The 25,966-nt window shown below is 43.1% G+C and overlaps 1 protein-coding gene and 1 non-coding gene across 2 annotated transcripts in view; one reads left to right on the forward strand and one right to left on the reverse strand.

Annotated features, from left to right (window-relative positions):
* SHQ1 (SHQ1, H/ACA ribonucleoprotein assembly factor) overlaps positions 1–25,966 on the forward strand; it is a 134,739-nt gene that overhangs the window by 43,977 nt on the left and 64,796 nt on the right. The window contains exons 8-10 of the mRNA XM_075549886.1: positions 2,761–2,814; positions 5,751–5,874; positions 25,594–25,714. Coding sequence (XP_075406001.1) covers positions 2,761–2,814; positions 5,751–5,874; positions 25,594–25,714 — 299 coding nt within the window. The remainder of the gene's footprint in view (positions 1–2,760; positions 2,815–5,750; positions 5,875–25,593; positions 25,715–25,966) is intronic.
* Positions 8,374–8,480, reverse strand: LOC142449477 (U6 spliceosomal RNA). The gene has a single exon (XR_012784637.1). It is a non-coding gene; the product is annotated as a U6 spliceosomal RNA (small nuclear RNA).

A 25,966-nucleotide genomic window follows, 5' to 3' on the forward strand; every position in this document is an offset into this window, starting at 1 on the left:
TCTCAGAAATAAAGTTTTTGCTTGGAAAAACAAAAACAAGGATTGCGAGTGCTTAGTTATACTTGATAGAATATACCATGTGACTCAGATTTGCATGCTCAAGATCCATGCATTTACCTATTCCTACATGCCTTTTCTGAAAGACCAAATGCAACTGTTAAGTGCCGCAGATAGCACTTCGACATTCGCTTTGATAAATTTTTTATTTTATTTATCATTTTATTGGGGGGCTCCTACAAATTCCATAACAATCCATCGTTCGGTTTTATCAAGCACACTTGCGCATATGCTGCCATCAACACTTCCAAAACATTTTCTTTCAACTTGAGCCCCTGGCACCAGCTCTTTTTTCCTCTCCCACCCGTGTGAGTTCTTGATCAAGTATATATTATTTCATGTCTTACTCTCTCCATTGTCTCCCTTCACCCAGATTTCTTCTATTCATCTCCCTGGGGGTGGGCTATGTATTCAACCTTGTGATAGGTTCCCCCTTTCTCACCTTCCTGCCCTCAGCAACCCCCTACCCTCGCTACTCCCACTACTGTTCCTGGGGGCTCATGTTCCTGCATCCCCTGTGTCCATGGCTCTTGTCTGTACCAGTGTGTGCACTCTGGCCTAGCCGGATTTGTAAGGCAGAACTGGGTCATTGTGGGGGGTGGGGGACAGGGAGGAAGCATTCAGGAACCAGAGGAATGATGCGTGTTTCATCAGTGCTACACTGCACCCTGGTTGAATCGTCTCCTTCTTGTAACCCTTCTGTGGGGGGACGTCTAATTGTCTACAGCTGGGCTTTGAGTCTCTACTCCAACCCTCCCGCCCCCATTCACATCAATATAATTGGTTGTTTAGGATCTTTTGATAGCATACCTGATCTGGTCGACGCCTCATGTTCACACAGGCTGGTGTGCTTCTTCCATGTGGACTTATTTGCTTCCCTGCTAGAGAGCAGCTTATTTAACTTCAAGCTTTTAAGAACTCAGATGCTATATCTTTTGATAGCCGGGCATCATCCACTTTCTTCCCCTCATTTGGTTATGTACTCATTTTGTCTTCAGTGATAATGTCAGTATGGTATCAAAGAGTGCAAGGTTATTAGAGGACAGTGTTCTTGTGTTTAGGGATGCCTTGAGTAGAGGCCTGAAGTCTGCCTGTTATCTTAATATGTTAGCATATAAATAGATATGTACATTGACCTCTATCCCTTTCTTTATAAATTAATATATTTACATACATACATGCCTATAGCTATACCTCCATAAATAGCTTTTGCTCTATTTCCTTTCACCTTTCTCCTGTCCCACTATCATACTTACCTTCCACTGGCTCTCAGTAATTCCTCTTAGATACATTGCACTTGACCAAACCCCACCAGGCCTCCATGCCATCATTTTAGATCTCATGTTGTTTCCTCATCCCTGAGTTTGTTGGTTCCCTGCTTCAGTCCTCTCCCAGGTCCCCCCAGGACTGCTGGTTTCATTGTCTTCTTCTCGGGATTGTTTGTCCTGCCTATCTTATATAGATAGACATAGGTGAAAGGAAGAAAAAGTCCCGATAGTTTCAGGTGTGTCTGCTGGCCCTTATGAGTGCTTTCCAGTTGGGTCTGATGAGTTCCATGTCCTGTCCCCTGAGTCAGAAGTCTATTTTCAGGATTCCTTGGGGACCTTGTTACTTTGCTCCCCTTGCTGCCCAGTTGCACTCCCTTTGAGTTTCACCCTGTTGTGCATGGGGCAGACCAGGCACACGTTCCACACCGTGTCGCTAGTGCTGTGTCCTACAGTGCTCTGGGTCAGTGAGGAAGCAGAGTGTCTCCTGGTGGGGCCGGCCCTATGGTCTTCTCTGTGCGTTGGCTGCTCTGAGCAGGGATGTCATCCCCTGGGGCTTGGTGGGCCATGATGAGGTCCACTCTCTCTTTCCCTCTTAGTTTGCACCCTTGTGGTTTTAACAGACCTGCCACTCTTCCGTGTTGTCCTCTGTATTACATTCTTCTGGGGAGGGGGATCAACATAGCCCGGCTTGGTCCCAGCCCCATTGTCCTCTCTGTTGGTTTGCTGCTCCATGCAATATGCTCCTCTCAAGCCGTGGCGCTCCAGGATGCGGTCTGGACCCTCTTTCCCTTTCCTCAGGGATGGCCATGATCTCAGCAGCCAGGTCTGAGCAGAGAGAGGGAGGACAGGACGGAAGGAGAGAGCATATCTGCTTTGATTCTTTGGATAGATTATTTTGCTTGAGACCATTTGGGAAACTAATAACTTATCTAAGAAGGACAGAAATTGAGCAATTGGCACTCTGATTTTAAAGTTTCAAAGCTTCTTATTATTTGCTCTTTAGTTCTGGTGCTCTTGTCAGTCAAACAGCTTCATTTGATAAAACTCCAAGGAGCTCTGACAGAAACTTGCCTCTGATAGCCTCTGTACCAGGAACTCACTTCCATTAAGTGTAGTCCCATAGCAACCCTGTGGGACGGGCATAACTGCCCCTGTGGGCTTCCGAGACTATAGCTCTTCATGGAAATAAACAGCCTCCTCTTTCTCTGGAGGAGTGGCTGGTGCTTTCGGGGTGGTTAGCAGTCCAGTGCTAAACCCACTCTGCGACCAGGATCCCTCAGCAGCAGGAAAGTGTGTGTTTGTGTACAGACTTGAGTACTTCTTAGTTTCGGCATGTGTCAGGGCTGCGCAGATATTCTCTGAGTGACTGGGTGTATGTATGTTCTCCTTCAGCAGTGCTACTTCTAACATGACTGCTCTTTCCAACACAACCCAGGTTGAATCTGCGTGGAACATCAGAAAGCTGAGTTCTACACTGTGCTGGTTCGAGGTATGATTTTCATTTACAATTGTTTAGATTTTATTTGCTCCTTAAGTTATTCTTGTGTCATTGTTAGTCCCTTTTGGGTAGTTCAAGAAATTCTATGATTTTCTAAAAGGAGAATTTTGTAATACTAGAATTCTCATTCCATTATTCTAATCTTAGCATGCTGGTAAAGCCAGGCTTAGTATTTTGGAAGCTGGGGAGGACCATGCAGTTGGGGGATGAGTGGAGGATGGATATTGGTAGTGTGTTTGTATGCAGAGCTCCAGGATGGGAATCACACTGATGTGATAACATTACTGGCCACTGCTTACTGTGGAGGGCTAAGCTAAACATTTCACAAATAAAAGGAGGCTTCAGAACATTTGTGGGAAAATGGAATAAAAAGATAATAGAATTATTTAACCAACTTTTAGAAGCTCCCTCCTATTACCTTCTTTGGAGCTCTAGTGGCAAAGGGGGTTAAGTGATGGGCTGACAGCCAGTGTCAGGAGAACCACAGTTGTCAGCAACTGCTGGCACTAGTTAGCAGCCCCAAGCCAGTAGCCACTGTGCAGTAGAAAGGTGAGTCTGTCTGCTCCCAGAGAAATTCCCAGTCTCGGAAACCCTGGGGAGCAGTTCTACTTCCTGTAGAGCTGCTGTGAGCTGGAATCAATCAGTGGTGGTGGGCTTGGCTCTCATCCTGGTTTTTTAAAGTTGATCACCATGACTTTCTCTGTAGTCAGTCATGGTCTGGAAGTTCCACCCAAACTTGTCCTGCCTCATAGCAACCTGTGAGGGTTTTTTCAAAATAAAACATTGATTTAAGTTGTTGCTAAATTCTGCCATCAGTTACAACTAATTTTTCTTTCTGCTTTTAATGTCAAGTGCAGTACATTTTAAGTTGTCAAAATCACAGTTGTTCCTTGACATCACTTTGTTCAAGTAATAGTTAAAAATTAAGTGACTGAAAAAATTCTTCTGCAGTGAGATTCTTGCAGTCTCCCGGGGAGCTGGTTAGAAAGCCAGTCCCACCATAGAGCCACTGACTGAGAGCCAGATCTTCAGGTGGTCCATGTGCACTCTGGGGTGGAGAAGCCTGTTCTCTGGCTCTCATTTGGAACTTACAGATGGCTGTAAGCATCTAATATCGGACACTGTTTTTAAATAGCTTTAATAGCTTATTTTGCAAACAAAGTAGTTGGTGGTTAGATAATTTCATTGATCAGTTTTACAAAGCTGACATGAAAATTCACCAGGTTATAGTTTTACTTTGAAGCATATATTGCCCTTGAGGTCATTTAGCATTGGTGGCCATGTTAATATCAATAGCTTATGTGTCAAAACCCCACCAAGCCTGCGCCATTGAGTTGATTCCGACTCATAGAAATCCTATGTGAGTTTTCACGACTATAAGTCTTTGTGGGGGCAAACGAGCCTCATCATTTTCCTGCGGAGTTTGAATCACTGACTGCAGTGGGGTAGGTGCTGGACTGTTAATGGCGAGCTTGGTAGTTGAAACCCAGTAGCCAATCAATGCTTAATTCACAAAGCCACACATGTTAAAGTCTGTACATATTTAGGTTTTTTAAAGTTCATAATTCTTTTTAGATAAACACTTTTGTGCTAAATATTGTGTTAATGATGACTACACATGAGAATTATGCCGCTCTTTTAGTTTTAATTTTATTTTCAAGTTTTATACAAACCCAAAGCAAACTCATTATCATTGAGTCGATTCTGACTCATGGTAACACTATAGGACAGGGTAGGACTGCTCTTGTGGGCTTCCGAGAGCTGAGAGCCCCATCGTCCTCCTTGGAGCGTCAGCCGGTTTTGAATCACTAACCTTGTGGTGAGAGGCCCAGTGCATGACCACTGACCCCCAGGGCTCCTCACGTTCTCCACATGAGGGCTTCAAAATGCTCAAGGGAAAATGAAATAAAAGAGAATGGAATTTTTCCATAAATTCTTAAATCCCTCTCATAAACCAGTTAGTGTTATGCTTATCATGAAAAGAATGTTAGCATGATTTTGTTGTAAATGGCCTTTCTCTAGAGCCCTGGTGGCGTAGTAGTCGATGCTTCACTGAACTGTATGGTCAGTGGTTTGAGCTCACCACGCTGTGCAGGACAGAGTGGTGGCAGTCTGTGTCTGTCAAGAGTGCTGTCTTTGCAGACCCTACCCTGCGCACCTGTTCTGCCCTACTGTGGGACCAGCTCCAGGGCAGGGGGCAAGGGTTTTCCGTGCATGGTAAATTCGTTGTCAGGTTGATACCATTCAAAATCCAACTTTTTATTGTTATTGTTTAGAAGTCAATAGAGAGATGATAAAAAAAAGAATGTTTCTCCTTGATGTGTAAAAGAACATTTTTAATAAATATCATGCATTACTCATGTCCATAACAACACCAAAAAAGGTGGTGAGCTATTGTCCCTGAAAAGTTCAACATCCTTCATCTGCCGGGTCCTGAATATTCTTAAATGGCATGAACATAAAACATAGATAATTTTAAAATGTTCGTGATGTGACTCTGTATTATATTAATGCCATGTGCTCTAGATTCTTATTTGTTATCCTTTAAAGATTAGAAAATTTATTTTTGCTGTATATGTTATGTTTTAAGGAGCATTTGTAATCTGCTGCTGTAAACAAAAAATCCGTGACTGTTGAGTCCATTCCAGCTCTTAGCAACCCCATATACGGTTTCCCAGGCGATAAGCCTTTATGGGACCAGGTAGCCCCGCCCCTCTATCGAGGAAAGACGAGGGGTTTGAATTGCTGGCTGTGGCCAGTAGCTCACCATCTAACCTACGGTGCCACCAGGCTCCCTTTTCAGGATTTTAAGATTCTCTCCTGCTTGGTTGCCTGCTGACCCCCAAATAGTTTCTATTTCCTTGTGTCCATGTAGTTGTATAATGTATTTTATGCACAAGATTACTTACTGAAATGGTCCTTCACAGACTTGGACGGACATTCATGAAATCCTGGTGTCCTTCGGGAGAAGGGTGCTGTGCTACCCACTTTACCGCCATTTCAAGCTGGTGCTGAAGGCCTGCAGAGACACAGTGAAGATACTCCAGCTCGGTAAGTCATTGCTGCGCTTGCTTGTGAGAGGGAGAAGGCAATAAGCTCTGAGTGTATGAAGTAGAAATGATCTGTTCAAAACCCCAGCATCCCCCCAGGCCAAGCTATGTAGAGGGAATAGTCTCACGGTAGAGGTACAGGATCACCGAACGGGGTGGCACTTTTCTGACAGTCTGTGATAGCAAGCGCAGTGGTCCAGGCCAGTGTGTAGTGCGGTGTATTGCCTCAGTCTGTATTTCCAGAATGCCTATCGCTTTCTACATGCCAAATAGAGGACTGTGGGGGAGAGGAAGAAATTAAGTCCATGGCATGCCCTTGTGAAGTTTACAGTTTCATGGGGGAGACAGATGATAAATAGACACGTCATTCCAAGATACTCATTGTGACGTTATGAGACCAGGTAGAACTGCCTTTGGAGGTGTCCAAGGCTGCAGTTGTTTATGGGAGGAGAAACTGGTCTTTCTCCCAGGAGTTGGAATTTATTCGATGGCAGTGAGCTTGGTTTTTTTAGTTTATTCTGAGAGAGAGATGAAAGTGCACTGGAGAAGTTGTGATGCTGGGATCACTCAGGAGGAGTCACCTAATTATTGAGATGCAGGATATCAGAAAAACTTTCCCCAAAAGTGAACCTATACCCCGGCCTATTGGCTATCCAGAAGTCCAAGCTGGAAAGACAAGAAGGTGCTCGCTTAAAGGAGGAGGGAAATTCCAGGTGCTGAAACAAAATCCAGAGTGCCCTAATAGCATCAGTGGGACTAGTTTTCATTTCCAAGATAATGGCTTTGGAGGAGACACCATCCATTTGTGTGACTCAGTCTGGCACATTGATTATTATTATTTTCAATCATTTTATTTGGGGCTCATACCGCTGTTATCACAAACTGTACGTATATCCAGTGTGTCAAGCACATTTGTACATATGTTGCCATCATCATTTTCTAAAGATTTTCTTTCTACTTGAGCCCTTGGTATCAGCTCATTTTTTTCTCCTACTCTCCCCTACCCTCGCTCCCTCATGAACCCTTGATGATTTATAAATTGTTATTATTTTTTCATGTCTTACATTGACTGATGTCTCCCGTCACCCACTTTTCTTTTGTCCATCCCCCTGGGTTACATGTAGATCATCATGATTGGTTACCCCTTCTCCCCCCGCCCCTCCCCCTACCTTCCTCTTCCCTTCCTGGTATAGCTACTGTCATTATTAGTCCTGAGGGGTTTATCTGTCCTGTATTCCCTGTGTTGTGAGTTCTTATCTGTACCAGTATACATGCTCTGGTCTAGCTGAATTTGTAAGGTAGAATTGGGGTCATTATAGTTTAGGGGAGGAGGCATTAAAGAACACTAGATGAAAGTTGTATGTTTTGTTGGTGCTATATTGCACCCTGACTAGTCTCTTCCTTTTGACCCTTCTGTAAGGGGACATCTATTAGTCTACAGATAGGCTTTGGGGCTCCACTCTGCACCCCACTTTATTCATATTGATGAATGGGTCTTTAATGCCTGATATCTGATTCCATCGACACCTCATGGTCACATAGACTCGTGTGCTTCTTCCATGTGGACTTTGTTGCTTCTCAGCTAAATGGCCGCTTGTTTACCTTCGAGCCTTTAAGACCCCAGATGCGATATCTTTTGATAGCCGGGCACCATCAACTTTCTTCACCACATTTGCTTAGCATCCATTTTGGCTTCAGCGAACGTATCGGGAAGGTTCTTGCATTGAGGGAGTACTTGAGTAGAGCCCTAATATCTGTCTGCTACCTTGACACTTAACATATAAATTTATGTACATAGCTCTATTCCCTATCGTTATATATAAATATGTTTACATATGTACATGTCTGTACCTCCTAGTTCTTTCCTCTATTTTCTTTTACTTTCCTCTTGTCCCACTATCATGTTTGGCCTTCATTTAGGTTTCAGTAATTACTCTCAGCTACATTGCCTTTGATCAAGCCCCACCAGGTATTCTACACCCTCCTCACTATCAATTTTAGATCACTTGTTGTTCCCTTGTCCCTGGGTTGGTTAACACCCCTTCCTTTCCCCTACCTACCCCTCTCTGGTGTCCCCCTCCCAACCATCGATCCTATTGTTTTCTCCTCTGAATTGTTTATCCCACCTATCTTATCTAGATAGACCAGCAGAAACAATAATAAGCACAAAAATAAGACAGAGCAAAACACAGTGACAAAAGAAAACAAACAAATAAAACCCCCAAAACAACAATGAAATCAACAACAACAAAAAAAGCCTATAACTAGTTCCAGGTCTGCTTGTTGACCTTTAGGGGTTTTTTTCTGGTTGAGTCTGATAGGGTGCCACACTCTGGCCCCAAAGTCTATTTTCGTCATTCCCTGGGAACTTCATTTCTTTGCTCCCCTTGCTGCTCTGTTCCTTGCCTTTAGCATTTTGCCCCGGTGTGGTGGGATTAGATTAAGGGGTCAGATCCCTCCCTGTGTCTCCAGTGTTGTCCCCCATAACGCTGTGGGTAAAAAAAATAAGGAATGCTTCATGAATTTGCATGTCATCCTTGAGCAGAGGCCATGCTGATCTTCTCTGTCTCGTTCCAATTTTAGTATATGTGCTGCTGAAACAAGCACTGGAAAATTGATCTAAAGTCACTTTTAATACTTTGTGGTCATTTCTTACAGTCCCCCATGGGGGAGTCTCCTCATCCTTTTGTCCTGCTATCTGCATGCTGTGGTGCCTACTTTTTCAGACAGCAGGGGAAGAAGAAGGAAAGAAAGTAGAGTCTTCCTTCTATGGCCAGCTGGCTTCCTTGACTTAAAGGGAAAATCATATTCTTAATTTTATCTTGTTTTGAGTGTAGCCTGTATGCTTCTAGTCATCTTGTCCTTGGGAGAAGTCATGTTTGAAGAAGCTTCTATAACACCTAACCAAAATACTGCCATGAGTCACTGTTGAGTCATAGCGCCCACTCAGGGGCCGACTGCCTTGTGAGTTTCTGAGCCTGTCACTCTTGGGAGGAGAAGGAGCACTGTCTTTTGCCTGCAGAGAGGTTGCTGGTTTAGAACTGCACATCTTGTCCTTCACAGCCTGGCATCTAGCTTACTACGCCACCAGGGTGCCATTAAAGTTGACATTAATTATAAAATGTAATACCATTTTATTCATCCAGCTGGTGGGACTAGCTCTTTTTTGATTTGAGGGGACTGTACATTGTGGGCCAAAAGAACATCCACCATTGAGAGATCTGCCTTCTCAGACAGTGGGAATCGGTGGCTCTGTTACTTGATACGCTATTTCTTCTTGCCTTCCACTCAAGATCCTTCGGGAATTACTGATGCTACGTTGAAAAATCAGTCTACTGCACACCTGGAAGAATAACCAGTTACACACGACAATTAATCCCTTGTTTTAAGTCATGCTGGATTATCTGGGCATTATTCATAGACGGAGAGAGTGGGAATGTAATTGGTGACTGTCCTGTTACATAATGGCTACCTGAGGGCAAGCTGTCAAATGGTGGCAACTCACCTATGTAGGCAGGGGCACGTGTGTACAAAGGACAATTAGCTTCTTTTTATTCTGGGAAATAAGTAGTTCCCTAGATTTTTATTGGAAAGGTGATCAGTTCTGTGATTGTACAACCAAAAGTAAATTTGATTGCCTTGATTTACATGTTAATCAGTTGCTCAAACAGTTTTATCTAGTAGGTCAAAAATGAAACTTAGGCTTTTCATCATTATCAGTCTTACAAGATGTTGCCTTCTCAGCTGTGTTCAGAGAGAACCCGTAAACTGGAGGCCTGTCAGCGGGAAAGGAGCCTGGGCATTCTGTTAGTCCTGTGCAGTGTGTCTAGTAGCGAACAGTGCTGAGACACAGGGCTGGAATTCACGCCAGCAGCAGCAGGTGACAAGTCGGAGTGTGCCTTGTAGCTTGTGTTTGTGCAGGTGGATGGCACAGGGATGTCGTTAGTGGCACTGATGAGTCTTGTTTGTTTGCAGCCCCCCCCCCCACACACACACACACACAGTAGTTGGGACAGATTCCATTTGGCATGTAATGGTTTCCAAGAATGAATTTGTGCCTACTTATCATTCAAAATGCAACCACAGTGGCCACACTTTTATTTTAAAGGTCAGCATAGAGCTCTCCTAGTTGAAAGTAATGAGGCACTTTCAAGAAATAATTGGTCTTACATTCAACAAGTTTCCAAACCAAAGTAAGAATGCATCTGAGTCTGTAAGATATATCTTTAGTGTTGCTTGACTAAGATCTGCATTTTCAACAAGCCATGAGTTTGCTGTACACTAGCTTTTACAAGAATTTCTTCCGTAGCCCTTGGCCTATTTTTCATTTTGCCTTCCCTCCTTCAGGAGAGGCTGCGCATTTATCTCTCACTGTTGCTATATTCAAACTCCTTCAAGGTTAGGAAACCCTGCTTGTCCCTATTTCATATTCTAGTGCTTAGCCAAGACCTTGCACATGGAATTGCTGTCCCTGGACCAAGTATCCTGGAGCATATGAATGTATCCCCCCCTTTTTTTCCCTATGGTTTCTGTCTTGTAAGCAACATTCACACCTTCTGCTTGTTCCCATCTTTGGAGACTGGGTGGAATCCTTCGTGGAAGGGTCACTCACCATTGAAAATGAACAAGGAAGGGATAGAGCAACTTTTCCTAAAACAGCTTCAGAAGTTTTCTTCTATTTAGGAATGACATCGTGTATTACCTAGTTATACATTTTTTATACTAGGCACCACATTTGTTTTTATAGTAATCGCTACATTCTACTGATCTTTATAAAGGCATCCCTCACACAGTTTCCATATTCTTGTTTAACTTTCTTATAAGACGGATTCATAATACATATTTTGTCCTTTGAGATCTTCATTGGAAATGGGTCAGAAATAATCTTTTTTTAACAGTTCTTTTGGAATATAATCCACATATCATTACAATTTAGTAATACAACCACATAAAGAATAGGTGTACAGTCATCACCACAGTTCGTTTTAGAACATTTTCTTTATTCTTGTATTCATCATTATTAGCTCCCCATTCCCCCGCAAACACCCATGCCATACCAAGGAACCATTAATGCAGTTGCTGTCTCTATAGATTAACCTATCCTGGATTTTATATACAGAAAAACCTTTAAAAAGAAAAAAACCTAAGGACTAGCAACAATACAAAGTAAAGCACATAAAAACCTCAATCAAAAAGAACAAAGTATTGAAAACTAGAACAAATTTAAAATACATCATAAGGGACATCAAATGATACAGTGTTAAATTTTAACCTAACTGCATGTGTTTGACTTGGTTGACTGGAGAAACAAATCCAGTGACATATATGTTTAAGAAAGAGCTTTATTTCATGAAGTAATTACATACCCAGAAAGCATCCCGGCCCAGTCCAACTCAAGTCCACAAGTCCAGTACTAGTCCATTAGTCCCTCTGCAGATTCATGCAGCCACATGCAATGATCCTAAATTCAAGATCACAGGCCAGTGGTACAGAGGTTATGTGGATTCATTGAAGGGATGTGGTCAATTGGAAACATGGCAGGACACTTGAAACTCTCAGGGTGGTCACCAGAGCTCTAGCAAGCAGGAAGGAGGAGTGGCAGAGTAAGGAGAAGGTACCCAGAATACTCCTTATGAGAAGGCCTCACCCCCAAGGACACAGCATCAGGCTGTGAGCTGATTGACAGGCCTGACTCCTCCCCTAGCCAGAAGTGTCTAGTTGATATAAACTCATCTAAGTACTGCATATTACACTGCGTCTGCAATGACCCTCTTTCTAATGCATTGTGCATGAGTGCCAGGCTGTTCACTTTGCTGGTCCGTGGTCAGAGGGGATTCACCAGAGGCTTCATCTGTGTGTATATCCCCTGTCTTTATTTTTTTAATGGAAACAACTTATATGGGTCAAAAGGGAGATGAAATGATATTACATTTTAACCTAGCTATGTCTATCATAATTGACTTTGTAATGCTGTCTGTCTGATAACAGGGCTATTCCCATCCCTCAACTATGATGGATCCTGCAAATGGATTTTGGGCTTACACTGTCATCCATAGCCAAGCTCTGATACCATTCCCTCCCTTGGATTTGGATTATATTATTTACAATCCTTGGGTCACATAGGCTGATGTGCTTCTTCCATGTACACTTAGTTGATGCTCCACTTAGATTGCTGCTTGTCTGAAGACGTCTTTAAGACCTCAGATGCTACTCCTTCTGATAGCCATGCACCATGTAGTTTCTTCACTATACTTTACTACTGTAGCACCCATGTCTTCAGTGATGGTGGTGGTGGTGGTAGGGAGGCAGGGAGGGCGCATTAAGCAGAGCTATGTTATAAGTACTAATTGTTCTTAGCTTGGTGCTAGAATTAAGTTCAAGCCCCAAACCCGGTCAGACAATCAGCAGCTGATGGAGCCTGGATTTGACTTCAGGTCTGTGTGACCCAAAGCCACTGCTACTGTAGGTATCGGAATCGTTTCAGATGGAATTCTATGAGGTCTGTGATTGGCTTGAAAATAAAATATGGTGGCCTGGGGGAAAGTCTGTAGGATGCAAGTGAACTCGGCTGGCCACAAGTTGATAATTGCTAAAGCTGAGTGATGAAAACATGAGAGAATTATACTGTTCTCGCTTATTTTTAGATATGTTGTAAAACACTTTGAATAAAGTTTCACTAAAAAAAAATAAGACAACTATGTTATATTTCTGTGTTCTAAATTTAATTTTACTCATCATCTTGTGGAAAACATTGTAATTGTTCTTCTGACTGTTGTATGAAACATTTTTTGGGGAGAGGGGCTCATAAAAAGTAGACACTTGAAATTAGTTTTTTTGTTTTGCTTTGTTTTCTGTTTAAAAAACTATTATATTGGGGGCTCAGTCAACTCTTATCACAATCCATCCATACATCCATTATATCAAGCACGTCTGTACATTTGTTGCCATCATCACTTTCAAAACATTTTCTTTCTGCTTGAGCCTTTGGTATCAGCTCCTCATTTTTCCTCTCCCTCCCTCATGAACCCTTGATAATTTATAAATTTTTTTCTTGTCTTACATTGACCAATGATGTCTCTTTCACCTACTTTTCTGTTGTCCTTCCCCCAGGGAGGGGGTTATATGTAGATCATTATGATCGGTTTCCCCTTCTTCCCCCCACCTTCCCCTTCCCCTCCTGGTATCGCTACTCTCAATATCAGTCCTGAGGGGTTTGTCTGTCCTGAATTCCCTGTTTCCAGCTCTTACCTGTACCTGTTTACATGTTCTTGTCTAGCCAGATTTGTAAGGTAGAATTGGGGTCATGATATTGGGGGGGGGGGGAGAAAACATTAAAGAACTAGAGGAAAGTTGTTTGTTTTTATAGTGCTATACTGCACTCTGACTGGCTCGTCTCTTCCTTGTGACCTGTTGCCATGCCCTTAGTATTTTGCCTTGGAGTGGTGGGGTCAGATTGGGCACAATTCCTGCACGGTGCCTCCAGTGTTGTCCCTCGAAGTGCTATGGGTCAGTGAGGGATGTTGTGTCTTGTGGTGGGTTCAACCCTATAGTCCTCTCTCTGCATTGGCTGCTCTGAGCAAGAATGTTATCTTTGGGGTTTGGTGGGCCAGGATGTGCTCCACTTCTTCCCTTCTCTCTTTGTTTGCTGCAGTGTGCTCTCTGATCAGACATGCCCCTCTTCCTGACTGTACCTTCATTGCTATCCTCTGAAGTGAATTCTTCTGGGGGAAGGAGGGTGTCCACAGAGTTGGGATTGGGGCCCACTACATTGCATTCATGTCTTGGCACACCGGATTGAAGTCTGGTCCCTCTCTCCCTCTCCTGTTTTCCTATTAAGGCTAATAGAAACCTCACTTTATACAGACATTTGAAGTCTTCTGAGTAGCAGATAGATGGAAGGCCCTGATCGAAGAAGTAGCTTTCAGGGGACTAGTTACTGTCACTGATTAAAAACTAGTTTGACTTAAGATCATTAATAGCAAGGTTGTTGGTTCAAACCCACCAGCTACTCCTCAGGAGAAAAATGAGGGCAGTGTGCTACCATACAGATTTCTAGACTCTGAAACCTTATGTGGGGTGTTTGTGAGTTGGAATTGACTCGCTGCAGTGGTTCGGATGTGTCTGAGCAATGATGACTACTGTGGTTTGTGTCGAGGCTGGTATGAGAGGAGGATTACAGGAAGAGGATTTCTAGAGGGTAGGAGGGGCTGGATTTCAGAGAAGCTACCGTGTTGTGCTAAAGAAATTGGGTCTTACTCAGTGAGGAGCCACCAAGAGTTTGACGTTGAGGAAGGAGAAACTTGTGAAATCAGAGTAACCTGAGAGCAGCCAGTAGGAAAGATTCATTGAAGAGGATGAGGTACCGGCTGGGAGAAGAGAGGCGACTATTATTCCTGCCCGAGACCAGGTGCCCGCACACAGGCAAGAGATTGAAACAGACCGGTCACCCAGTGACCGAGATAACATGCACACAAACAAGACAGCAAACCCAAGCAACAATATATAACAAAACAACAACCCACTGACAAAGAACAAAATAAAACACAGCAAGAAAGAAAAGCTTGTAGTTAGTTCAAGGATAGTTTGTTGGCCTTTAGGAGTGTTTTCCAGTCCAGTCGTTTGGGACACCACGCTCTGGCCCCAAAGTCCACCTTCAGCGTTCCCTGGGGACCTCGCCGCTCCATTCTCTTGCTGTTCTGTTGCTACCCCTTAGTGTTTTGCCTCGGTGTGGTGGGATCAGATTGGGTGCAATTCCCACACTGTGTCTCCAGTGTTGTCCCCTGTAGGGCTATGGGTCAGTGAGGGATGTCATGTCTTGTAATGGGGCTGGCTATGTGGTCCTCTCTGTGGACTGGCTGCTCTAATTGGGAACATCGCCCTCAAGGCCTGGTGGGCCAGGATGTGCTCCACTCTCTCCTACTCCCCCTTCATTTGCTCCGTGTGTTCCTATCATTCATATTCCTCTCCCGGAGCTGCAGATTCAATGCTGTCCTTTGAAATGAAATCTTCTCAGGGGAGGGGCAGGTGTCCACGTAGTAGTTGGGATTGGGGCCGGCCCCTCAGACCTCTTCACTGGTTCCCTACTCCACACCGGAATGTTGCATTCACACCTTGGAGTACTGTGTTGAAGTCTGGTCGCTCCTTCCCTGTGGAGATATAAACAATACCCTCCCCTTGGGTGGGTTAGTGCCCTGTGCCCCCACTACGCATTTCTTTTTTATTATTTATATTTTGTCTTTTTAGTTGTCTGCCATCTCCTTTTTAGTTGTCTGCCATGTGAAGCCCTGTATTTGGTCTGGTCCCTGACATATTACCTGGTCCTTACCCCAGGAATGTTTGTTTACAGTAGCTTTTTCCCTATGCCCCTTTTGCATACCTCAGCGGACTCCTGAGAAAGGAAGAGAGGCTCATGAATGATACGCTGGCATCAAATTTACAACATCTAGAGCTGAGTCAGCAGGACAATCTCACTAATAGCAAAAGAAATTATAAAAATCAGGGCTGAGATTCAGGAGAGTGAAAATAAGAAAACTAAGGATCTTAATTTTATAATAAAAAATTCATATAGTCTTCCATATAAATTGGGAGCTCTGGTGGCACCGTGTTAGGTGTTGGGCTGTGATCACGCAGTCGGTAGTTTGAAACCACCAGTAGCTCTGAGGAGAAAGACTGGGATTTCTCTTCCTGTAAATAGTCACAGGCTCGGAAGCCCAAAGGCTTCCTGACAGTAGCCATGAGTCAGTATTGACTCGTTCGCAGTGAGTCACCACCCCAATATAGATTAAATTTACACATAGTTAAAGATATCTAATCATTTTTAGTGAATTGTATTTACACTGGAGGTTTGGTGTTGCTGTCTGGTACGTACTGGACAGCTAACCACAAGGTCTATGGTTCAGAGTTCCCAGCTACTCTGTGGGAGAAGGCTATCTACTCCCATAAAAATGGACAGCCTTACAACCCTCTGTAGAGCTGCTGTGGGCTGGAATGGACTCGATGACAGTGGTTTTGCATTGAATAGGTGCCAATAGCTGGAGTTGATAGGTGATACTTCTGTCCCATGCAGAGATACCTCAGAAGACAGGTATGATCTGCTTCCTCAGGACCACAACCTGAGGGAGTAGTTCTACTCTGTACGCACAGAGCCGCCGTGAGTCAGGACTGACTGATGGCAACAAGTATACTATTTGAACTACTGTCATTCCAGACCTACCTGGCAGCACCATGGAAGAAAGGCCTGGCAATTTGCTTCCATAAAGATTGTAGCCAAGAAAATTTATGAGGCAGTTCTATTCTGTAATTCATGGGGTCTCCGTGAGTCAGAATGGAGTTGATGGCAGTCTTCTCTCAGTGTCTGAGGGGAATTGGTTCCTTTAATAAAACAGCCTAGCATTTGCATATAACCCGTAGACATCCTCTGTGTACTTAAATCATCTCTAGATTACTTCTAAGGGCTAATACAGGATGCATCGATATCAGTAGTGCTTCAGCTGTCCTCTTAGCCTTTGAGGGAGAGCTCGACCACTCCTCAGGGGCCATTTTCTGGCAGAAACAAAGGGCGTATGTAACACAAGTAGAGAGCGCACAGCGCCTAGTCAGCAGAACCACAGAGCCAAACTCACTGCCGTTGAGCCGATGCCTACTCACGGTGACCCTGTAGGACACGGTAGAACTGCCCTGTGGATTTCTGAGACTGTGACCCTTTTCAGGAGTAGACAGCTGCAACAGGGGGTGCTGTTGCTACATCACTTCACGTGTGTGTGGGTTCAATAACGTGCTCTGCACAGGGTGACTTTTGGGAACTTTCTGGAATTCCTCTTTCCCCCCTGAATATTTTTGATCTGGATGGTTGAGTCTGCACTTGCAGAGAGGCAACTCCATTGCTGAAATGAAGAGAAGCATGTTCAGTTCTCCCGTTAGCCGTGAACAAGTCCTGTCCCTGTAGTGCAGCGAGGGTTTCACAAGGGTCTGGTGCCTTCACCTCTTGCCTTGTCATTCTTATCAGTGTTTCACATCACTGAAAGGGGCACGTAAGTCAGGTAGAATGTTTTGAGTTCTCTTTTGATGAAGTCAAATGAGGTAACTTAGCACATACTTACACTATTTCTTCGTTTTACTTAATTCACAGTTTTTGTTTGCTGATTAGAAACTGAACGGGTTCTAATGCATTGATCAGAACTATTAATATTATCCATTGTCTATTGAGGAAAAACTGTATAATAGTCTTAGGTAAATCCAAAAGTTTTCTTTTAAATTGAACTACATGCTGTATATTCTTAAGGTAGAGAGTTTGAATCAAAATTTTACCCATAGGATTGTGTGATGTATTAGATGTCTATGGCTAAAAAAAAAAAAAATCTTGTAGATTTAGATTGCGGCTGTTTTCTTTGGTTAAAAAATCATTTTAGTGGGGGCTCATACAATTCTTATCACTATCCATACATACATACATCCATTGTGTCAAGCTTATATGTACATTTGTTGCCATCATCATTCTCAAAATATCTGCCTTCCACTTGAGCCCTTAATATCAGCTGCTCGTTTTCTCCCTCCCTCCCCACTCCCCTCACCTCATGAACCCTTCATAATTCATAAATTATTACTTTGTCATATGTTACACCGTCCGATGTCTCCCCTGCCCTCTTCTCTGCTGTCCATCCCCCAGGGAGGAGGCTATACGTAGATTCTTGTAGTCAGTTCCCCCTTTCAATCCCACGTTCCCTCCACCCTCCAGGCATCGCCACTCTCACCACTGGTCCTGGAGGAGTCATCTGTCCTGGATTCCCTGTGTTTCCAGTTGCTCTCTGTACCAATGTACACCCTCTGGTCTAGCCAGATATGTAAGGTAGAATTGGGATCATGATAGTGGGGGGGCGGGGAGTATTTAAGAACTAGAGGAAAGTTAAATGTTTAATCATTGCTACCCAGCACCCTGACTGGCTCATCTCCTCCCCACAACCCTTAAGTAAGGGAGTGTCCGGTTGCCTACTGATGGGCTTTGAATCTCCACTTTGCACTCACACATTCACAATGATAAGATTTTTTGTTCCTTGATGCTTGATAGGTCCCTTCGACAGCTCGTGGTCACACAGGCTGGTGTGTTTCTTCCATGTGGGCTTTGTTGCTTCTGAACTAGATGGCTACTTGTTTATCTTCAAGCCTCCAAGACCCCAGATGCTATATCTTTTGACAGCCGGGAACCATCAGCTTTCTTCACCACATTTGCTTATGCACACGTTTGTCTTCACTGATTGTATCAGGAAGGTGGGCACCCACTAATATGATTTTTAGTTCTTTGATGTCTGATAACTGATCCCTTCTACACCTTGTGGTCAGACAGGCTGGTGTGCTTCTTCCATGTGGGCTTTGATGCTTCTCAGCTAGATGGCCGCTTGTTTATCTTCAAACCTTTAAGACCCCAGGTGCTATATCTTTTGTTAGTCTGGCACGATTAGCTTTCTTCACCACATTTGTTTATGTACACGTTTGTCTTCAGTGATTGTATTAAATTAATTTATAAGGTATCACTTCTGAAATAGTCTAGCCAGATATCTGCTGTTATTTTTTTAAGATGATAACAATGTTGGCTTATGCTTTACCAATAAAAGACTAAGCAGTGTTCATTTTTGGGTATTTTGAATAACCGCCTCTACTTTTTTTGACTTCTTGTCTTGTGTAGCTTAAACCTGTAAAGGGCAGAACTGGATATCCAGAGAACTAAAGCCCTTAGCAGCTATGCTGCCGCAAAGGTGGAGAGAGTGAGCAAGTTACATTATTGCCCTGTGTTGGTGTATAACCAGCAAGAACACCCACTGTTCTTATAATCCCCTAGAAATGGGAGCCACTGCTTAAGTGCTTCTAACCGTGATGTGGTCTGCTAGGGAGGGCTTGTTGCTCAGCCTGGTTTGCTAATAGAATGATTTTCAAACAGCCAATTGATTCTCATTTAGAACAGCTCAATCTTGTCCTTGTCTTAAGAGGTATTGGCCAAGATGCCACATCTGTCCAGTGCAGGCAAGCACACTCTTCTGATTTACCTTTTCTTTCAAGGAAAGTTAGGTGCAAGTGGTTTATTTTACTTACATACATACGTACATACATACGTGCATCACTCTATCTCTGAGTGGTGCTGGTGGTTTGCGATCAGGTGCTCACCTAAAAGTTGGTGATATGAACCCACATGCCACTGCTGCTCAAGAACGACCTGGCAGTGCTTCCACAAGCATTACACCGAAGAATACGCGGTCCAGCTGTGAGACTCTGCTTCACACAGACGGGGTCACGGGGGCTGGAATCAGCTCCATTATAGCAGGTCTAAAAGGAAGCCAGAGAATGAGTTGGCTTTAGTGTGACTAGAGGTTGAATTAAATACTGTTTACTTTCTACCTCCTTGTACCTATCATTCATATTTCCTTCATGTGGTGGACATTGGACAGGCATTTTCCCCGAGGCTAACATCTTCATGGCACGTGTCTTTCACAAGCCAGGACTCTAGCTTTACAGTGCCTTTATGAGTGACTGGGAGAGCTTGGAAAAAAGACACCTTTTTTTCCATGGACAGTTAGGTCATAGGGAATCCCTAACTCTGGGACTGAACATCCTAGAGAGGCACTAACCTGTTAGCCCCTTCCTGCAGTGAAAATTGTTACCGTGGTTACAGTGCAGGGAGGAGCCTTCTTATCTGCCCTCTCCCCCCACTGTTCATGTTCCACCAGGCAGTTCACTGCCTGAAATTGGTCACTTTTCTGCAGTGCCTTTGAGCAGAAATAGGTCTTGGATTTAAGCCCTAGCCGTGCTTTATGCCCTTATGATATGTGAAGAGCCTTTGAGGCCGCTGGTCGTGTGACAGCCAGAAGCACTGTTAGTGTAAGTGCTTGACAACCCGATTGAGCTGTCAGTACAGTGAGCCTGGGGGAGAAAAGCTTGGTGCTCTGCGTCTTCTGTAGCCTGTGATGTGGTAATCATCTATGGTGATTTACTCAGAACAAAAGAGATCAAATCGGACCTGCGGGTAACAACACAAATCGTTGGTGAAGGGTAGCTTGAATGTATTTTTTGTTCTTTCTTATCAACTGCCAGTTTTGCCAGATTTGTCACATAGCATACTGTGAAAGTTGTTTGAATAAGGCTTACAATTAAAACAGAACTTTGGAGGAAATCTCCTGACTTTCCCTTTCAAAACTGCCAGTTGTTAGGTGCCACAGAGGGACCCCCACTGCACACCTGGAGGAAGCACCCACTCACAATTGGTCTTATGCCTGACCTCCTTGTTGCGCCATGGTACCAGTCATCTTCTGGAGACCCTTCCTCTTTTCTCGCTGCCCTGAGGGCCGTCCTCTACTTTATCAACACGATGTCCCTCACCAGGGACTGGTCGCCTTATCACATGTCCAAATGAAGTCTCACCATCTCCTCTAAGGAGCATTCTGACCCAATTTCTTCTGAGACAGATTTGCTTGGCCTTTCAGCAGTCTGTGGGACTTTCAATATTCTCTGGCACCACAATTCAAATGCATTGATTCTTCTTCAGTCTTGCTTATTCAATGTCCAACTTTCACAAGCATATGAGGTGATCGAAAATACCATGGCTTGAGTCAGGTTCCCCTTAGTTCTCCAAGTAACATGTAACATCCTTGCTTTTCACTGCTCCAAGGAGGCCTTGTGCAGCAGATTTATCTAATGCAACAGATCTTTCGATCTTTGGACTGCTGCTTCCATGAGCATTGATTGTGGATCCAAGCAAGACAGAATCTTTGACAACGTCAACCTTTTCTCCATTTATCATGATGTTATTGATAAGTTGTAAGAATCCTATTGATAAGTTGTAAGAATCTGTGTCTTCTTGGCTTTGAGTTGGAATCCTCACTGCAGGCTGCAATCCCTGCTCTTCATCAGCTGGTGCTTCAAGGCCTCCTCACTTTGAGCAGCAAGGTTGTATCTGCATATGCTAGGTTATTATTAAGCCTTCCTCCAATCCTGAGGGCGCATTCTTCAAAACTGCCTTGCATATGATTTTTAAAAATTAATTGATCTAAATATTGGTAACATTCACTTGTCAAAATTTAGGATCGGCTATATATGTATGTCTTAACTTTTTGTTAAACAAAACCAATGTTTATTGTAGACAATTTGGAAAGAGTAATTGCCAAGAAGAATGAATAGCCAATTGTAAGTTCACATGTAATGTGTGAAACACTCATGTGAGGGGCTTCAAAATGTTAATGGGAAAATCTCAATATTTTTCTGTTCCTGTTTCCATGAACTTTTTGATGCCCCTTCAAACATGTTCTGTGAACGCTATTAATATCATTTGCGTGTATATAAGTTTAGTATTTGTTGTTTTTTCCCCTTTATGTATGTGGTCTTTTTTTAAAAAAGAAAATTGTTCAATAAAATGACTATAAATTGGTGAAAAGAAAACGGATTATTTTCCATGGACAGATCATAGAGAATTCCTAACTCTGAGACTGAACATCCTAGAGAGGCGCTAACCTGTTAGCTCCTTCCTGCAGTGAAAATAGTTACCGTGGTTACGGTGCAGGGAGCCTTCTTGTCTACTCCCCCCACTGTTCATGTTCCACCAGGCAGTTCACTGCCTGAAATTGGTCACTTTTCTGCAGTGCCTTTGAGCAGAAATAAGTCTCGGATTTAAGCCTTAGCCTTGTTTTATGTCCATATGAGACATAAACCTTCCTCTAGTTCACAATAAGTAAAAAGGAAATAGCTCAAAATATGCAAATATACTTTAATCCTTTTAAGAAACCATATTTGCTGCTTGATGTTTCTTTTTGCACTAGTTTTGTGACAGTAGGAAAAGTTGGTTTGCCCGTGGCCCTTAGTGATAGTGCAGCCTCACCATTAGGATTTTCTGCTCAATGAATCTACACAAATATGTTTGAGCTGGACCCTCACAGAAAGTTCATGGAAAGATGGAATGAAAATAATGGAATTTGTCCACAAATTTGTTGAAGCTCCTTGTTGTATGTGACCTTAATTAACTCCATGTAGTTTTCATTAAAAAAAAAATCTGTCTTCTATCGATTGCTACCATCAACACCTGAGTTTAGGCCTTGAACTCAGTGCTGACCGGTTGCCTTAGTCCTGTTCCCCCCTCTCCCCCTCCCCTCCCTCCTCCCCACCTCGCCTTTTGCGGTCTGATTTGTACCAGAATCACCTGCTCATTCTCCCTAATTCCCTACAGGAACCATCTGCTCAACCAAATGGCTTCCTTGTTTCCCCCCAAACCTACCATTTTGAGGGCCCTCTATTCCTTTTCCTACTGTTCTCCTGCTGGGTGTACATAGCCTTGCAACACTCCCTAGTTTACTGGCCTTGAGGCTCGGCTCCAAGTCCTGTGTTTTCTGTTAGCCTGCTTTGCTTCTGTGAATAAGATTTGTGGGCTTGAGAGACAGGATTCTTGGGAGTCACTCTATAGAGATGTTAATAGGTGGTGATAAATGAATGGTCTGTTTTTCCGTTTGAAGAGCTATGGTTGACTTCTGAAACTTTGGGCTGATGGTTATCAAACAACTAAGCTCCTTCCTTCCCATGTACACCCACCCACACAGAGAGAGGAAAGGAAGCATGGGGGATGGAGGGGAAGAGACAGACAAACAGACATTGGCAAATCCTTGATAATTTTCTTCACTGTTGCTATTAAAATTTTTTTAAAAAACTCTTACAAGTTAATGTTAGTTCTTCTTTATTTTTCCCCTTTTGGATAACCTGGCTAACTTGCTTTTATCAATTCCGTGAATTTTGATTATATTTCCGCCTCCTGTCTCAAGCTGTGCCTTCAGTATTAACCCAAACCAGGGGCTTTTGAGGTGGTTTTGACTCATGGCAACCCCAAGTGTCTGAGTGGAACCATGCTCTACAGAAGGATTCATGGTTGGTTTTTTTCCCCAGAAATTATCACGGGGACTTTTTCTGAGGTGCCTCTGGGTGGACTCGAATTTCACTCGTGTGCTAGCATTCGAGAGGAGTAGGTGTTAGCACCATCCTGGGACTCTGGCCTTCAGCATTACTAATGTAATCAAAAGATGCCCTGGCGTGGGAGCACTGACCCTACTCCTTTGACACACTTCACCCGCCCGGGCCACGGTGCTGCCACAGCTCTGACCGTGACTGAGCAAAGTGCAGTTTTTAGACCTTCTAAGAATCCACTCCATGCAGTGAGTGAGTGAATGAATACTTATTTTCTTTAACCAACCTATTCTGAACAATCTAGTACCAGAGTTTTTAGTGTTATTTCCCCTTCTGTATCGAAGGAAGCCTCATAGTTTTAAAAAGCTAAAAAAAGACATGTTCCTTGCTTTCAAGGGCTTCCTTTGTACTCACGGCTTGAATAATCAATGCTGTTATAGAGACTTGCATGGTAGATAGCCACTGGAAACTGCCAGACCGGAATTTATATGCCCTTCTCCCCCTCCCCCCAATTCCCTGGCATCATGATTTGCTGAGTTTCCTCCCCACTTTCTTCCTTTGCAGGTTTTAGAAAAGGAGTCTCAGGACTCTGGAAGTCAGCCTAGGACTTCCTGAAGGGATGAAGCCTTGAGCTGGGAGTCTGTTAGGTGGAAGGGAGACAGAAAGGCATTCCAGGTGAGGGGACCGGTTGAGCAAAGGCAGGGAAACAAGTCCCTAGCGAGCCTGGGAACTTTAGCAAGTAGAGCTTTGCAGAACCGTGCAGGACTGAGGCGGGGAGTTGATGTCAGAGAGTTAGGGGAGAGAGAGTCTGGGATCAAACAAGGAAGAAGAACCTTGTAATCTAGGCCTGAGATGGTGACAATATGAGCAGGTACTCAGGCCATGGCTCACAAAGGACAGGTCCAAGGAAAATTCATCACACCTTGATGTGTGAGGGTGTGGGGTGAGACATTGCAAAACTCTCTGCTGGGTGATTAGCATACCATTTGTTCATTTGTAAAATTAAATGGAATGGACTGTCAGCTACCATTGGCACTCTGCTGCTGCCCTTTCTAGTCTTCTTTTCAAGTGTTAATAGTGGTCAATGTGGAGTGAAGCAGTTTGAGGACCCTGAGATGCCATTATTGAGTTTATAAGGCTCATATCACATTGTCAGAAAGTCAGGTGGGAAATGCCAGCGCCTATCCAGCGCCTCCATGAAGTCAGGCTATAGTACTGTCATGCTTCCCGGCTCTAAAGATGAGAATGAATCTGCTAGACTGAAAATGTTCTGTTTCACACATCAGAGGAGGTGGTGCTACTATACATTGAGCCATTTTCCCCATAGGTCATACATTTCAAGGAATGGCAGGAAGTTTGGAACTTCTCCAATCTGGTTCTACAGTTGTGAAAACTTCCTTTTGTAGATTCTGTATGGGATTAAAATTAGGTATGTTAACAACCAGGAGGAAGTAATTGGGTTAAATAAGACTTCGATACATGGCTTTTTTCCCAAGTGGTGGTTATTTGTTGAATTACATTTGAAGTAGTCCTCTGACTTTTTAAAGATTTTCATCTTAGTTGTCTTCATTTTTTAAGGTGTAAAAATTTGTTAGCACTAGATAATTTTTTAATGAACAATGTTAACATAGATGTAAGGATGTTTGAAAAGGATAACATCCAATCTTCAATGTTGTTTTTTTAAATGTAAAATATATATATGACACAAAATTAGCAAGTTTTTAAAATCATTTTATTGGGGGCTGGTACAGTTAGCAATTTTAGCCAGTTTTCGTTTCATGTATGATGTACATACAGTACAGCGGACTGTTACAGCCACTGGGTTGTGCAGACATCACAGTACTCTGTTCCCCAAAGCGTCACATCACCCACACGTAGACTCAGTCTCCCTGTATTCCTTGAGCAACAGCTTCCCATTCTGCCTCCGCCCTGGTAACTACTAGTACACGTTAGTCTGCACTTGCCTACTCCCAGGAGTGGGATCATGCAAAATGTGCCCTTTTGTGTCCGGCTTATCGCAGTCAGCATAATGGTCTCCCGGCTCATCCATTTTAGTCGGATATGCTAAAACTTCTTCTCTCGTACGGGTGCATAGTATTCTAGTGTATGTACATACCACCTTTCGTTTCTCCGGTTATATGGTGCCTGCCTTTTGCCTATTGTGAATAGTGCTGCAGTAAACATTGGGGTACAAATAGCTGTTTGAGCTTCAGCTTTCAAGCATTTGGGGTATATAGCTAGGAAGAGAATTGCCAGGTAAAGTATTTATAAGGTTTTCAGGATTGGGCAGGATTAAGCAGTGTTTTATTCTTGTGTACATAATGTTGCTATGAATTGGAACCAAATTGTCTTGAAGGTACCTAGCAATAAGATCGAATTGAATTATGAAATATATATATATATGCTTATATATAAAATGTAATTAAAATTAAGATGCATTTGAATATTCTTACAATCCTTGCATCTAATTAGGGAAAAAGCCCCTTCTATTGTTTAAAGCACCTGTAGTTGTGCTTCATAGTGTTTTATGGTGATCACAATTGATCAGCTGTAGTATAATCTTCCGAGTAGAAATATTATTTTTCATTCACAGTTCTTAATAAAGTAGTAAGGGGATTTGAACCTAGTTGACTGATAGATTTTCATGTACTAAAGAAATATTAACATTTTATTAAAAAATTAAAGCTGTGAGCTGCTTTAAATACATTACCACTCAAGAGTAGGAACTTCTCAGTTTAGGTAACTCAGATGGTCTTTTCTTAACGATAACTTGCTGTTTTTAAATTTCCTTCAGGTAAAAGTGCAGTTTTAAAGTGTCTTCTGGATATTCACAAAATTTTCCAGGAAAACGACCCCGCGTATATTCTAAATGACCTCTACATCTCAGACTACTGTGTGTGGATTCAGAAAGCCAAGTAAGTTTTCAGTTGCTTCTGACTTTTTAGATGTCGCAGTGCAGGGAGATGAGCACCTCCCCAGGAGGAGGAAGGATATCAAGGAATCTGGGAAACCTACATAGCTCGCTGCCAGATATGAAGAAGTAACTAAGTCAACATGGGAAGGGTGGTATATTTGCTGAGAAGGGGGTGCATGCAGCACATGGAGAAAATGTAATTTTAATAGAAAAAATTGATACAGCTCAGCAAATTAGCCTTTTAAAAATTATT

Source organism: Tenrec ecaudatus, chromosome 5 (assembly GCF_050624435.1).
Source record: "Tenrec ecaudatus isolate mTenEca1 chromosome 5, mTenEca1.hap1, whole genome shotgun sequence".
Taxonomy (NCBI): Eukaryota; Metazoa; Chordata; class Mammalia; order Afrosoricida; family Tenrecidae; genus Tenrec; species Tenrec ecaudatus.